Here is a 13,907-nt window from a genome sequence, read left to right as displayed (position 1 = left end):
GTATCTGTGATATTTTAATAAAAATAAAATTTATTTAATAAAAAAAATTATTATTGCACAAATTTTTATCTTTAGAACTTAAAAGAAATTTAAGATTGTCATTTTTCTGTCAAGAATAATTATTTCGTGTGTTAGATATACGATTTTTTACTGTTTTTTTGTCTTTGATGACCATTTCTTGATAATTCTTACATGACGTGTATAAGAAATATAAGATGGTAAGTATAGATGATATTCTTTATTGATGATAAGGCACTTGTTTATAAATGAAATTCAATTTGCACATCCGCTAGTTTGGCACAAAGGCGATGAACGTGTATATATCGCAAAATAATGAAATCGTACATATAAATTCAGGTCATGGTATAAAAATACGAGATTGCTCCCATAAGAATTCTATCCACCTAAAGATATAAGTAATAAGTTCCCTTTCTTGAATCTTGCGCGATACTTGTGGAATTGCTCGATCGATGAATTTGCTCATAATTATGCATACTATATGCATAGCGCATAAACTATATAACACAAGAGTGATAAACATTGTATAAGATCTAAACAAAGAAAACAATCGATAAAAGAAGTCTCAACAGATACCATTGCACTGTATGCTCGATTCAACTCATTAGTATGCGTAACATATTTCTACGGAATGTGTTATTCCTCAAAAATCTATAAGGTAATAACGTAATCACTAAATTGTATCATTATTTATATACTAAATTAGTATAATGTAGAGATAAACTATTAATAAGATCTACATTAATCCTTAAGTACTCGCGTTGAATCAATTAGATTCAACAAGTAATTTTTCTCCTTATAAAGGAAACTGAACAATATTGATTTGCCTGAGTGTATTATCGAAATATTTGATTTCTAAGGATTTTAAGTCTGCTTAGAAATGACGACAGTAGTATTTACTTATAATTTTCCTAATATTTATCTATAGCTTTCTACTCGCTGGTATTTAAGGATTAAACAGGGTTAAACATTTAAATCGTGACGCTAATTCAAGCTTTTGATCTTTGCGATAAACTACGTAACATAAAACGATTACTTGTTTTACGATTACCAAAATATAACGTTGATCGAAAAACAATACGTGTCATGAAGTAACAAGTGATGAGGAACCTGGCGCACACAATTGAGCAATTATCGGGAAGATTGATCGCGCAAGTAAAAAATATATAAAAAATATGTTTATGTCTTTCTCTCTTTTTCCCTGCGCTTAACTTATTCTACAATGATTAGCTGCCGCTTTGCCGAGTTTTACCGAATGAGCAGTTTCCGTCGACGCCGTGCCGTTCGATGTCAATGAGCCTCTGCGCACCACGCAAGGCATACTGGTGGTAGTGTCGAGATACTCGTCATCGTTATCCGAGTCCGTGTCCTTGTCCCTGGTCAACTTCTTCGCTAGCAGATCGTTCACATAACGCTCTATCAGGTTGCGATTCTGCGCGCTTATCGCACTATTGCCGTTACTTACCACAAAAGGCAATAGTGCTTCAGACATCTCGGTATTCTGACGCTCAATACACATTCGCTGTAGCTCGGCCAATGCCTCGTCCATAAAGCGAACATTGTTCTTGCGATCGGTCAACGGATTCTCGCTGAATCCCAACGCTCTAGATGCTCCGTCGTTCGTCTGCCTCGGTAGAGTCGCGTATTTTTGGTCATTGGCATTTAACATAGTAGTGGTGAAGCCCATCGGGAACTTGGATTGACCACGCAAATCATTTTCCAACGGTCTACCGTTAGAAGCTGCCTCGTTATTGCTGCCTTGTTTCTGTTGCGCCACATCGTAACCCTTAACGAATCTTTGCGGTTCACCCGGAGGCAGAGGCGCGTTCGCCTTCGGGGCGGTGTAAGTCACGTTGTACTCGACGTCCTGGGCGTTTGGATTTACCGGTTGAACTGTAGAACGAGCTAAATTCTGCTGCGGCGGAGCGGAATGTCGCCATCTCGCGCTGTTCATCACGAGTCGCGCGAGTTGCTGAATGGTCTGCTTCGGCGCCTCGGCCTCGTTATTGGCGTTCTCGGCGATGTTGAGCGGCAATTTCGCCGGGGTCGATGAGTCGCACGGCTCGCAACCAGGGTAATTGTATCGTATTGCCGAGTTCAACTGGCGCATACGTTCGTAGCTCTCACCCTGTCCGGCCAGGAGATTATCTCGCCGCACGTACTTGAGTATCTCCTTCCGCGAATTCCAGGTGCCGTGATAAGGCGGATCTTGATCGTAGACGCGACACTCGGTGTCCAAGAAAGCCGCTGTTAGTATCATGATAGGAGTGGGTTCTCGCTGCGTGAACAGCTTCCTGCGCGCCGTCAATGCCTGACCCATGTTCAGTTCCAGCCGAGCGTTTTCTATCCTCTCCTCGAGTTCGCGTTCTACCTCCAACAGCTTCGCTGTCTCGTACATCAAGCCTCGCATGTCCATACGCAGTATGCCCACCTCCATAGCAATGCGTCTTTCCGCCGACGATTTCGTGCGTACGTCATTGTTGAAGGCAGGCTGAAAACCAAGCCGTTGCTGAGCCTTCACGAACGGCGACGTGGACACCGGGCCCAATTTCGACCATATCGTGCCGAGTTTCCTACCTCCTGGACTGACGGTGATCGGTGACACGACGCCGGGTCTAGTCTGAATAGGATTCTGATTGACTAACTGCACGTTCGAATTCGGGATCGTGCAAGGAACGCGACAAGGCTTCGGCGGAACTAGATCTAATTTCGGCGGGATCATTCCGGGCTTCGGTGGCGGAAGTAAAGAAGTGATCGCAGTTTCCGGCATCGGTGGTGGTGGTGGCGATTCGTTCTTGTTGAGCACTGTTGAATGAACGACGTTCAGTAAATGATCCAATCTGTTCTCGAGCCTGTTCTGTCGATCTCTGTCCACGTCGAGGAATCGCGTTACCATGTCATTCTGTGCAATCAAGATCTGAAAAATAGTAACGTAAAATTATAAACAAATATAAAACGTATATATTACAATAAGCAATAAAAAAAAATAGAGAGGATGAGAAGAAAAGAAAAGAAAATATATCAATGTAATATAAAAAAATCACATTACAAGTATAATGAAGTTTATGAAGATAAAAAAGAATATTATAAGAGTACAATATTTTACCTTATTAACGACGTCATTCTGAGAATTAATCGCACTGAGCACAAGCTGCTCCAATTTCTGCGCCTTCTTCTTCCTGAACGGTGCGCTCGGCACTTCATCCGTATTCACGGCGCTGTCCCGCGATTTGCGTTCTCCGTTCTCCGATGGAGTGGGCGAGTCCAACAAAAATTCCAGCAGCAGAGTCTCGTCGTTACAGGTCGCATTGTTCGTCACGACAGTCGCGTCTGCCGGCATGTCCGCATTAACGGGTCGGTTGTACGTCTCGTTTAAATTATGCGTCTTGTCGTCGCTCTTCGACAGGCAAAAAGCGTCGTTTAAATTCTGCGATACGTCCGGCGATACGTCCGGCGACAGCGATCCGGCATTCGGCATGACGTTCGCCATGCAAGCTAGACGAGGCGCGTCCTGATACTGCCTATACATAGTCGCCAGGTTTTGCGCGTAAGTGACCCTACGCGGCTCCTGCGGCATCGCTTGATTGTCCGTGTACTGCGCACCTCGGTGCAGCTGATTTTGCTGACGCACGATATTCTCCGCGTTAGGATTCTGCATCACGTTGTTCTGCATCGTTCCGTTATTGCTGGTTAAGTATTGCTGGTTAAAATTGCGCACGTTCTGCTGAAAGCCAAGCCGATTGTTCGTCGGCACCCTCTGCTGCGGCAGCTGATTCCACCCGGTATAATTTTGTTGCTGGCTATTCTGGTATTGCTGCATATTCTCCTGAATGATCTGATTCTGTACGTTCTGCACCGCGTTCTGATAAGGAATATCTGCGTACGGCATAGAAGTCAGTAAATTCTGCCGATATTCTTCCCGCATCGGCTTCTCGATCGGATTTATCTGTACCGCTCGATTGCCAATCTGGGTAAAACGCTCGCCAGTGTTTATGGCAACGTCTCTCGTAGGGGAAAAAACTCTGTTGTATGGCTTGGGTATTATGGTCTCGTTCGATTCGGGTGAATCTGGATATTCATTCTCATCTGTAAAGAAGAAAAGATCATGAAACCTGGTATTGGACAGACAAGATTCTCGATAGGGAAATAAAATGCCTTACATCCCATCGTCCACGTGGGAGATAGGGCCTCCGTTCGTAAAAGAGACTGCATGGGTTCCTGAACTTTCAGCCTCATCTGCAGATTCTTGTTGGTCTTTACGTCCTTCGGCGGTGACTTCACAGTTGCATCTAATAACAGTCGAGATATAATATCAACAATACTCCCTTTGCACATTATATGATGTCTTTTAGATATTTTTAATATTTTAAAGCTTCGGATTGAGTTGCCCTACGACCAGCAGTCTCCGTACTCACCAACGGTGTCCACGCCGACATTGACGTGATCCAGACGCTTGCTCTTCAGCACCCGGTCGATGGTCTCGTAGTACTGTTCCACGCCGGCGCGGGTGCCCACCCGCTTGGCCTCGCGATAGCACACCAGGACCTGCTTCATGCGCGACCGGCATTGCTTACCGGTGACGTTGTAGCCCTTCTTCTTCATGTAGCGGGCCACGCTCTCCCAGATCACCTGCGGCCGGGCAGCGTACTCGAGCTGCTTCTGCACCTGCCGGTCGGACCACACCGAGACCAGCAGCGCGGTGCTCTCGGGCGTCCACTTGTACTTGGCGTTGTCCCCGCTCGTCTCCGACATCGCTTACGGCCGGACGTTCGTCCGCGCTGCAACGAGATCAGTCAGAGTCACGAGAAGACCTCCAGTCTCCTTTCCCACCGTTATCGGCGGTGTTGCGTTATCCCAAGGACTCACTTCACGCGCACGACGATCCTCGTGGAGATCAACAGGTCGCCCGCCGATCGTCGTAGCTCGTAATCGCGATACTCGCGATCCCGGATTCGCGGATTCGCCCTCAATTGGGCGCGATTGCCCAACCAGACCAGACGGATGCGCACTTGCGCCGCCCGCGCGGAGTATCGTCGCGACGGAGACGGAGTCTCTCGGTAACGACGGTAACCGACAGTGATTCAAATTTTAAAGGGACCGTGACCAGTACGCGCGGGGGCTGCGTGTGGTGGGAGGAGATGCAGCGCCGCAGGGGCGGGTATACCCGCGTGGAGTCGCGGACGCGACGGCGCCCGGAGTCAAGCCGGTCAAGCGAGATTGAAAACGCTAATTGTAAAAGTCATCTGGCGCAATCTTAGAGAAACGTATTTATAAATTATTAATTAGAGATAAAACAAAATATCGGGATAAATATTAAAATATCTAAACGCGGAGCGAGGGAGAGAGGAGATCTCGTTACAGTTCGGGGTCGCGACGAAGATAAATCCGTCACTGCACACGTGAGATCCTTTTGGGATGCCAAGTGGCGTTCATGAACGCGAAGTGAGAGTGAGTGAAAGCGAGCGAGCCGAAGTGAATCCTTTTGGGCGAGCGGCGCGCATGCGTGCCCATCGCTTTCTTCGCGCTTGACTGGGACGCTGGAACGTGGCTTTAATGACGCGTGTAACAGGTGGTGCGACAGGTGCTACTACGTTACACGCACCACGGATCCGACCCCAACGGGAGCGACCAAGGGGGCGAATAGGGGGTCCCTTCTTCAATAGTCCGGTTTAATAACAGTAGTTAACTACTGACGCGCGTAAAATGTCGTATAAATCCGGTTTTATAACGCGTACCAGTTTGTTATTATACTCATCTACACTCGTTGACGAAGAGATGATTTATAATTATAAATCCGATGATGTTTTAAAGAACCGTGTAAACGTTAAGCGAGTTGCTCTGAAATTATTAAAAGTATATCTGATGTATTAATTCTTTGACAAAATGAAGATTTTAAGATTTCTTTGAATGGAGATAAAATAACATCTCTTATATTATGTATAAACTGGTATAAACAAGCATGAGTTTTAAGAAGTTATAATAACTATATGTAGATGTTACTAAATCCGATTAATGGTGACACGTATAAAATATATATGTAAATTAAGTTATTCAATTTCTGTATTTTAAATTTGGTAAAATTGAAATTTGGTTACTTCGATCAAACTTCGATTGATTTACTATTAGCGTTTTCTACCGAGAAGACTATAGTGCAACACTGGTGCATTTTATTATTCCAATGTGAAAATCAGTTCTTAAGTCAGTATGTTCAATATTCTGACAAAAATTTGACAAATTTTAAAACATAAATTAAATATCATAGAATTATTAATTTTTATTAAAGAAATAGAATAATTGATTTTTTGTTTAACGTACGTATGTGCAAAAATATTAGATCTGGAACGACAAATAATAGCTGCAAATTCTGCTTTAATTTAAACAATTTAGTTGAATTATCGAAGTTTGGCCGAAATTGCTGTTAATCTTTATTTCCCTGAATTTCCTCCATTTGAAGTGATAATGATTGTAACGTCAAAATGTAGCTGGAAAACAGGTGCACGCTAAAAAAATTAATAGATCATGAATATGTTATTATTAACTCATTACTGATCGCTTAATTCTCTTCTCTCGCGAGCGGAATAGATTCAAAAATATGACAATAATTCAACAGTGACAAGATCCCTTTGTCTCGTCTGATCTGAAAATATCGGAGTAAAATAATTAAAGATTATTTGACGAGAATATTTGACAAGAGTCACTCAGGTTAAAATTCCGATTCAAATTGTATAGTCCGACGTGTATGTATGTATACGTTGAAAAAGAAAACAATTGTGCGTCTTTTTCATCGTTCTTTTCTTATCGTCATTTTTACGACGAATTACGCACGCGCGACGCCACGCACAAAGCGGAGTCGGCCAATCAGAGCGCGGGCCTCCGCGTGATGCGTTTAGGAGCGCAGCACGTTCAAAAAACGTCGCGCTTCGAAAAAGAAGGGACAATCGTCTTATCGTCAACGGTCTGGCGGGAACCGGGAACGGACAGGAACCTTCTGGAGTGGATGAGAACGTTACATCGGTCGTGTGCATGGTTTTCGATCGTCTACGTCTCGTTATCCGGCGTCGGAGATCGCTGAGCGGGTGCTCGGCGAACGGATCGCTTGAGGTGTGCTCTTCTCAACGGTGAAGCGGGACCTCCACGAGGAGGTCGAACCGGTGGAATCTCGCAGGGACAACGGTTCTCGGCGACGGCGTCGTGGCGATAGGATTTGAAACGGCGGGATTGCTCGTGCGGTCGCTCTTCATTTAAATGAGCTGTCGACCAACGTCGCGGAAGGCATGGAAAGCATGGAAAGCGTGGAAAGCGACGCGATTGACACGACGAAGGCTCGACGAAGAAGAGCGCCGGAGACGGTCGATGAACACCAGGCCAAACGTTCCAAGCGCACCGAGGATGGCGAGGAAGTGGTGCAGAACGGAGAGGTACCTTGGCACATAACAATTGTTCCAGCTAGTCGAACAAACATAAAATTAATTCAACTTTAAGACGTCAAATTTTACCTAAATCCTTGGGAGGATTGTTGGAAGGCTACAAGGGCTTGGTATAACCTAGATTCACCCTGACCTTGCATTTTGTAATTTTTGTATAAATAGATCAATCAATTTTATTTAGGATTATCGTAATCTTTCTGAATATGTTTGATATAGCATAAAATCAATTGAACGTGTAGCTCTAAAACGTTAAATTTGACCTAAATCCTTGGGAGAACTGTTAGAAAACTACAAGGGCTTGGTATTGACCTAGGTTCATATTAGCCTTGCATTTTATAATTTTTGTGTAAATGGGTTAGTTTTATTTAGGATTATTGAAATTTTTCTGAATATATTTGATATAGCATAAAATCAATTGAATGATAAGCTTTAAAACATCAAATTTTACTTCAATCCTTGGAGGATTATTAGGCCTGTTCGTTTTCGCTGTACTTCTAAACTAGTGCGATAAGTTAGAATGAAACAAATATATTTTCTTTTATTCTAACTTATTGCACTAGTTCAGAAGTGCTGTGAAAACAAACGGGCTTATTGTAAGGCCATTAAGGGCTAGACTTGATATAACCTAGGTTTATACTAACCTTGTATTATATAAAGTGCATTTTGTTTTACGCATGATGTGCATGATATATTTATCCTTGTTTAACATTCGGTAAACAACAAGGATAAATGATGCATTGTGTACATCATGGTGAAACAGAATGCACCCATAATCATGTTGTTTGTTACAGTATACAGCTGGAAAGGTGAAAAAGATTCGCCTTGTTAACTTCATGTGTCATGATGCCTTGGAGATAACGTTAAATGAGAATGTTAACTTTATTGTGGGACGCAATGGCAGTGGCAAGAGCGCTATATTGACTGCATTGACTGTTGGGCTCGGTGCGAGAGCGAATGTTACGAGCAGGGGAACTTCTGTTAAAGGTATTATTATATTATGTGTGTTCTCTCTTTTTTTGTATCGTATTGTGGTACAATTTAATAATTGTCAGCTATAATGTTTTAGAGTTTATAAAGAAGGGCAGGAACTCTGCTACTGTTGAAATAACATTAGTTAATAAAGGAGACACTGCATACAAGCCTGACATTTATGGCGACACAATTACAGTTATACGTACCATTGGAAATACCTCGTCGTATAAGATTAAAAATTGGAGAGGTACTTGGATATAAATTTTATTTTTAATGATCTAAGTGATCTGTACTTATGCATCTGTACTTACAGAAATTTGTCATTTGCAGGAGAAATTGTTTCTACAAAACGAGATGAATTGGACAGTATTATAACGACGATGAATATACAGATAGATAATCCAATATCTGTTTTGAATCAGGACGTTTCAAGAACATTTTTAGTTACCTCTAAGCCTGATGAAAAGTACAATTTATTCATGAAAGCCACTCTCTTGGATGCTATTGAAAATAATTATAAGGAGGCTCTCTATATATGCGAAGAAGAATACAATAAATTGAGGACATATTCTGCGGTGTGTACACTATACTTATTTTATTTGATTGTAGACAGACATTTTCATCGTCAGTTGTTTCAGGCCTTGTCACAAGTAAAGGGAGAGATACAAAAATTGAAGGAAAGTATACATAGATTAGAGGAAATGGATGAATCACGAACAGAATTAAGTAATCTTGAAATGGAACTTCAGTGGGCTACGGTAAGTTCAAATTTCAAAAATATATAAATTGCCAAAGAAATTTTTAGAATAATAGTTTCATCATTTAGGCGATTACGGAGGAAAAAAAACTTCTCAAAATACAAGAGAACTTAAAAACGTATGAAAATAATTTGCAAGAGCTTCAGAATGCGGAATCATCTATTGGAACAAAGGACGAAGAAATTGATACAAAAATACAGTAAGAATTAATTTGAAATAAATAAAATCAAACTAAAATTTACTTCCTAAAGTGATCGTTGTTAAGTAATAACTTTTTTAACATTTATAACATGTAACAATATTGTGAAAGCTACAAGTCATGTTTTTACTTATCTTGTGTTTTTTTGCTTGATAGAGAGATAAAGCAAAAAATTCTGCAAACAGAACAGGAAGTAACAGATAGCAGTGAAGCTTATAACAGCGCGAAACAAAAACTTAAGACTGCGAATGACGCCCTCTCTAATAAGCAACGTGAGTGGCGTACTATATCAATCACAATAAAACGATTTGAAGATGATGTTAACTTGCTGAAGACGGAAATTGTAAAATTAGAAGGGTAAAATATTTCTATTACATTGTTTTTACCATTTTTTTTGTTTTTAATATTAATATATTTTACATATATCTTTTACAGCTGCAACGATGAAGAACACAACAAAAGAAAAGATATGAAAGAGCAGTTGTCAAAGTTGGAAGAAAAACTGGATGAATTCGATGCCTCGTTACGTACTAAGCAAACGGAATTAATGCATTTAGAGGCTGATAAGATGCGACTTATGCAGGAAGTACAATCTGCCAAAAACGAAGCTGACAATTTTGACAGACAAATAAGTAAGTCATCAATGACAAATTAGTAATAATGTACTCATGTAATCAGTAACTCACGTAATCTAAAAACATACAATTTTATTTTATGAAATTCAAGATAAGATCAAAAGAGATTTGAGCGCAGTCGAGCAACAATCGGATAATGCATTGAGTGTATTTGGGCCAAACATACCACGCCTATTGAAGAGAATCGAAGAGGAATGTAAGAAAAAGCGATTCAAGGAAAAACCGCGTGGCCCTATTGGTATGTAAAGTTATTTCGGAATGGATGAACTTCTGTGAAATTATTCTCAGTTTTACTTTATTAAATTATGAGATTATGTAGGTGCTTTCATAAAACTGAAGGATGCAGATTGGGTACCGGCAGTAGAAAGTTTCTTCGGTTATCGCTTCCTTAGCTCATTCTGCGTGGATAATGGTCAGGATGCCAAGTTGTTGAACAGTATTATGAAGGAAATTTTCTACAACGAGAACCCTCTCCAATTAATATCTAGCAAATTCTTTTACCAGGTAAGAGAACGTAATCTTTTTTTAGTATTTTAATATTTTGAAATTGAAATATTTATTGAGAATAAATAGAAATTAATATAAATACAATATAAAAATAACATTAATATGTTATGTAAATAATATATATATATATATATTTATATTGTATATTTATATATTTATGTTTATTTATATTATAGAATAATATATTTATATAAATAATATAGCATTCATACATTAGATTTCCCAGTAAGACTAACAAGCAAGTGTGACAATTAAGAATGCTCGTTTTAACAATAGTTTCAACAATATGTGTAATTAAGTCTTTTAAAATAATTTCAGGTGCATGATGTTAGACGCCACTGTACACAGTCGCCACAGTATTCTAATCTCTTGGATGCAATGGTTATAGAAGATCCTGTCATAGCTAATTGCTTGATAGATCAACGTGAAATTGAGTGTATACTTCTTATACCAACAAGTGAAGAGGCCTGCAAGATAATGTCGGACATGACGATAGTGCCAAGAAATTGCAAAAGAGCGTTTACTTTACGTGGAGACACATTCTACCCCGATCCAAATTACAGAACTTATGGCGGAAAGTGTACACGCGCTAAATATCTTCAAGTTTCTGTCATGGAAATGATGCAGTAAGTGCAACAACTTAATTTACTTTAGAATAGTAAACTCTACTCGACAATTTTATTCGTAAAAGAAAATTTAATACAAATAATTCATATTAACTTCTCATGTAGAACGCTGAAAGAGGAACTTCAAATAGCTGAAAACAAAAAGCAGGAAGCCGATGCAGCACATAACGCTATACGGGACAAAGTAACTCGCACTAATTCCGAATTGAGTAATGTAACCAAGACGGCCCAGATGCTAAGATCTGCACAAAGTAAATGTACTAATTTGATTAGTGAACTGAAAGATAAAATTGGTTCGCATGAAGCCACTTCTGTTGATGTTTTCGTGAGTAATCGGGATTGATGTATTATTCTTATTTTCTAGAACAAAATAGCTACATTGTTCAATTTATTATTTATAGCGTAACGAAGCTGCAGAGTTGGGAAAGAAAATAGCGCAGGAAAGTAGCTTGGAAAAGGCTTTGGCTGAAAATGTGCAGGAGCTTCAGAAGACCGTTGAGTCTCTCGACGCGGAAGTTAAACGATGCAGGGATTTGAGGCACAATTTACACACAGTGATTGATCCTCTTAAAGTATGTATATTGTCAGTTGAATGCTTAAATCATTATTAATAATAATTAAAATTTATAAGAATAATAAATAATATTTTATGTATACTTTGCGCAGGACCAAATAAGAGAATTGACACGGGATAAGGAAAGGCATCGGCACGAGTGTCAGCGCGCTACTCGAAAGTTACAAGAAATTCGTCAAGCCATACAGTGCGCAACGGGGGAATTCGAAATACAAGAGAGAGCGGTAAATAAAGCGGTTTCCAACGCCACTGAAAAATGTCCCAGGATAAACACTACCAGGTTAGCATTATAAAATGATGTAACATGATGTATAACCAAAATTATTCTTTTTTATTATTTCAAACACATCTAAATTCTTAATTTTTATTTATGTTTTATTTATATATATTACGTTTCTTCGATATCTCCTTTTACAGATCGGCAAACCAAATCAAAACTTTACTAACTGAGTTACGAGATAAGATTCGCGAGATAGAAAACCAGTTTGGCTGTTTGGATGAATTACGGCGACAACTGAAAGAAAAGGAAGAAAAGTATGGAGTAAACATTGAATTTGCAGCTCAACTGAAACAAAGTTGCGAAGTAAGTAAATTATCTATATAATTTTTATGGACTATTCGTTATTTTACTCGAGGGAACACATTTTACAATACATTCATATACTTTGTAGAAACACATCGACCGAGTGAAGCATCGGCAGAATATGTTCCTCCAACTAAGGGACTTGTACAGTGTCTGTGTGCAGAAAGCTTTCACCGATGTGCTTTCTTTAAGACAATATAAGGTAACGACAAAAAATACTTTTTTAAATCATATTTTATTAATTATTATTCACAAAAGCTTTTTCTTTTTACCAGGGCACTGTGGTGATCGATCATACAAACAAACTGCTCGAATTACATGTGAGTGCACGGAATGATAAAAAGTCGGGCAACGACACCAGATCGCTTTCGGGAGGCGAACGCTCTTACTCGACCGTCGCGTTCATCTTGGCTCTCTGGGATTGCATTCAGCTACCCTTCTACATTCTCGATGAATTCGATGTGTTCATGGTAAGCCGTTATTATAGTTCTTGGTCTATATTTCTTGAATTTGTCTTGCATAAAGAAATAACGCCTTGCGTGCTTATTTGTAGGATAAAGTAAACAGGCGAGTTATAATGGACATTCTTTTGGATCACACTAAATTGCATCCACAGAGTCAATTTGCTTTCCTCACGCCTCTAGACACATCACACATACTTGCGGAGGATTACGTTACAATTCATCAGTAAGTTGAAGTTTTTATCGAAAAAAATATAATTAAGCATGTTGTTTATTTTATATAAACATATATGAAGAGATTTTTTAATATCAAAATTCGTAATATTGTAAAACAAATTTAACAATTTTAGAAACATAATGCTTTGGGTGCGTAAATACATGTAATTTTTCCTTTTTTAGGTTACAACCACCAGAGAGAAGAACTTTGAATCAGTGAACATTTAAAGTTTTTTTTTTTATTTTTTATTTTTATTGATTCAATAATATGTTTTCATGTTTGTGAGATAGAAAAGTGATATTGAGTTTAAGCGCATTGAAATATGTGTTATGTATGAAACTGTTTTCTAGCAATAAGCGAAAGTAATTTATTTTGTTTCATATTGTTGGAAGAGAAGAGTAGATGCTTAAAAACTGAGCGCCGAAACACAAATTTATTTTGCGTGCTTTATGTCAAAGTGAACAGAAGACTTTATTCAAAATATATGTTTTTGTACGCACGATATATAGGTATTCTTTAGATAATTCGGATTACTCGCGGTTTATTTAAGTTACAATGCTCTGAATAAGTGCTTTAGAATGTTAAAAGTGCCTTCTATTGTATTGGAGTAGTAAATGCGATTTACACAGATATTCTCTTTTAATAATAAAGTTCTATCAAATTATATGTTGTAGCATATTTCGACAATTCGTTTAAACAAGTTAATTCCTTTCCAGACTCCCACATATCTCCAGTCTCATCTAAGTATGACGTAATTATTTCATATTCGGATAAACTAACTGGAACGGGCATGGCTCGCAACCAGGGTAATTGTATCGTATTGCCGAGTTCAACTGGCGCATACGTTCGTAGCTCTCACCCTGTCCGGCCAGGAGATTATCTCGCCGCACGTACTTGAGTATCTACTTCCGCGAATTCCAGGTGCCGTGA

At 39.4% G+C, this 13,907-nt stretch overlaps 2 protein-coding genes across 3 annotated transcripts; one reads left to right on the top strand and one right to left on the bottom strand.

The window, feature by feature from the left end:
• Window positions 1-223: 223 nt before the first annotated feature.
• On the bottom strand, window positions 224-5,430 carry LOC139772536 (uncharacterized). 2 transcript variants are annotated; one of them, XM_071706280.1, is made up of 5 exons: window positions 4,885-5,430; window positions 4,434-4,796; window positions 4,179-4,307; window positions 3,125-4,104; window positions 224-2,935 (listed from the first exon to the last, which is right to left on the bottom strand). In XM_071706280.1, exons 2-5 carry the CDS (start codon window positions 4,768-4,770, stop codon window positions 1,226-1,228), a joined length of 3,156 nt encoding a protein of 1,051 aa, XP_071562381.1. In that variant the 5' UTR covers window positions 4,771-4,796; window positions 4,885-5,430; the 3' UTR covers window positions 224-1,225. The 2 variants fall into 2 exon arrangements, with proteins under 2 accessions (XP_071562381.1, XP_071562382.1); XM_071706281.1 differs by having other exon boundaries at window positions 4,434-4,908.
• A 1,495-nt stretch (window positions 5,431-6,925) lies between these two features.
• On the top strand, window positions 6,926-13,641 carry LOC139772535 (structural maintenance of chromosomes protein 6-like). Its single transcript, XM_071706279.1, has 19 exons — window positions 6,926-7,436; window positions 8,237-8,429; window positions 8,512-8,664; window positions 8,748-8,992; window positions 9,056-9,175; window positions 9,244-9,374; window positions 9,531-9,731; window positions 9,810-10,006; window positions 10,101-10,247; window positions 10,329-10,513; window positions 10,835-11,142; window positions 11,248-11,467; window positions 11,544-11,714; window positions 11,809-11,996; window positions 12,134-12,299; window positions 12,388-12,501; window positions 12,575-12,769; window positions 12,853-12,986; window positions 13,160-13,641. The coding sequence occupies exons 1-19, from the start codon at window positions 7,293-7,295 to the stop codon at window positions 13,194-13,196; spliced, it is 3,249 nt and encodes a 1,082-aa protein (XP_071562380.1). The 5' UTR covers window positions 6,926-7,292; the 3' UTR covers window positions 13,197-13,641.
• The last annotated feature ends 266 nt before the right edge of the window (window positions 13,642-13,907 follow it).

Source organism: Temnothorax nylanderi, unplaced genomic scaffold, assembly GCF_030848795.1.
Source record: "Temnothorax nylanderi isolate EJ_2023f unplaced genomic scaffold, tnyl_v1.0 TNYL_tig0051_pilon, whole genome shotgun sequence".
Taxonomy (NCBI): domain Eukaryota; kingdom Metazoa; phylum Arthropoda; class Insecta; order Hymenoptera; family Formicidae; genus Temnothorax; species Temnothorax nylanderi.
Note: the sequence above shows the minus strand (reverse complement) of the source record. Positions and strands in the feature narration are given on the sequence as shown.

Bases quoted from the DNA above. Each gene is read 5' to 3' on its own strand.
- LOC139772535 (XM_071706279.1), top strand. From the start codon at position 7,293: ATGGAAAGCATGGAAAGCGTGGAAAGCGACGCGATTGACACGACGAAG. The intron at 10,514-10,834 runs GTAAGAGAACGT...AAATAATTTCAG, and splicing joins CTAGCAAATTCTTTTACCAG to GTGCATGATGTTAGACGCCA. The intron at 11,997-12,133 runs GTTAGCATTATA...CTCCTTTTACAG, and splicing joins CCCAGGATAAACACTACCAG to ATCGGCAAACCAAATCAAAA.
- LOC139772536 (XM_071706280.1), bottom strand. From the start codon at position 4,770: ATGTCGGAGACGAGCGGGGACAACGCCAAGTACAAGTGGACGCCCGAG. The intron at 4,105-4,178 runs GTAAGGCATTTT...TCTTCTTTACAG, and splicing joins TCCCACGTGGACGATGGGAT to ATGAGAATGAATATCCAGAT. The intron at 2,936-3,124 runs GTAAAATATTGT...ACTATTTTTCAG, and splicing joins AGAATGACGTCGTTAATAAG to ATCTTGATTGCACAGAATGA.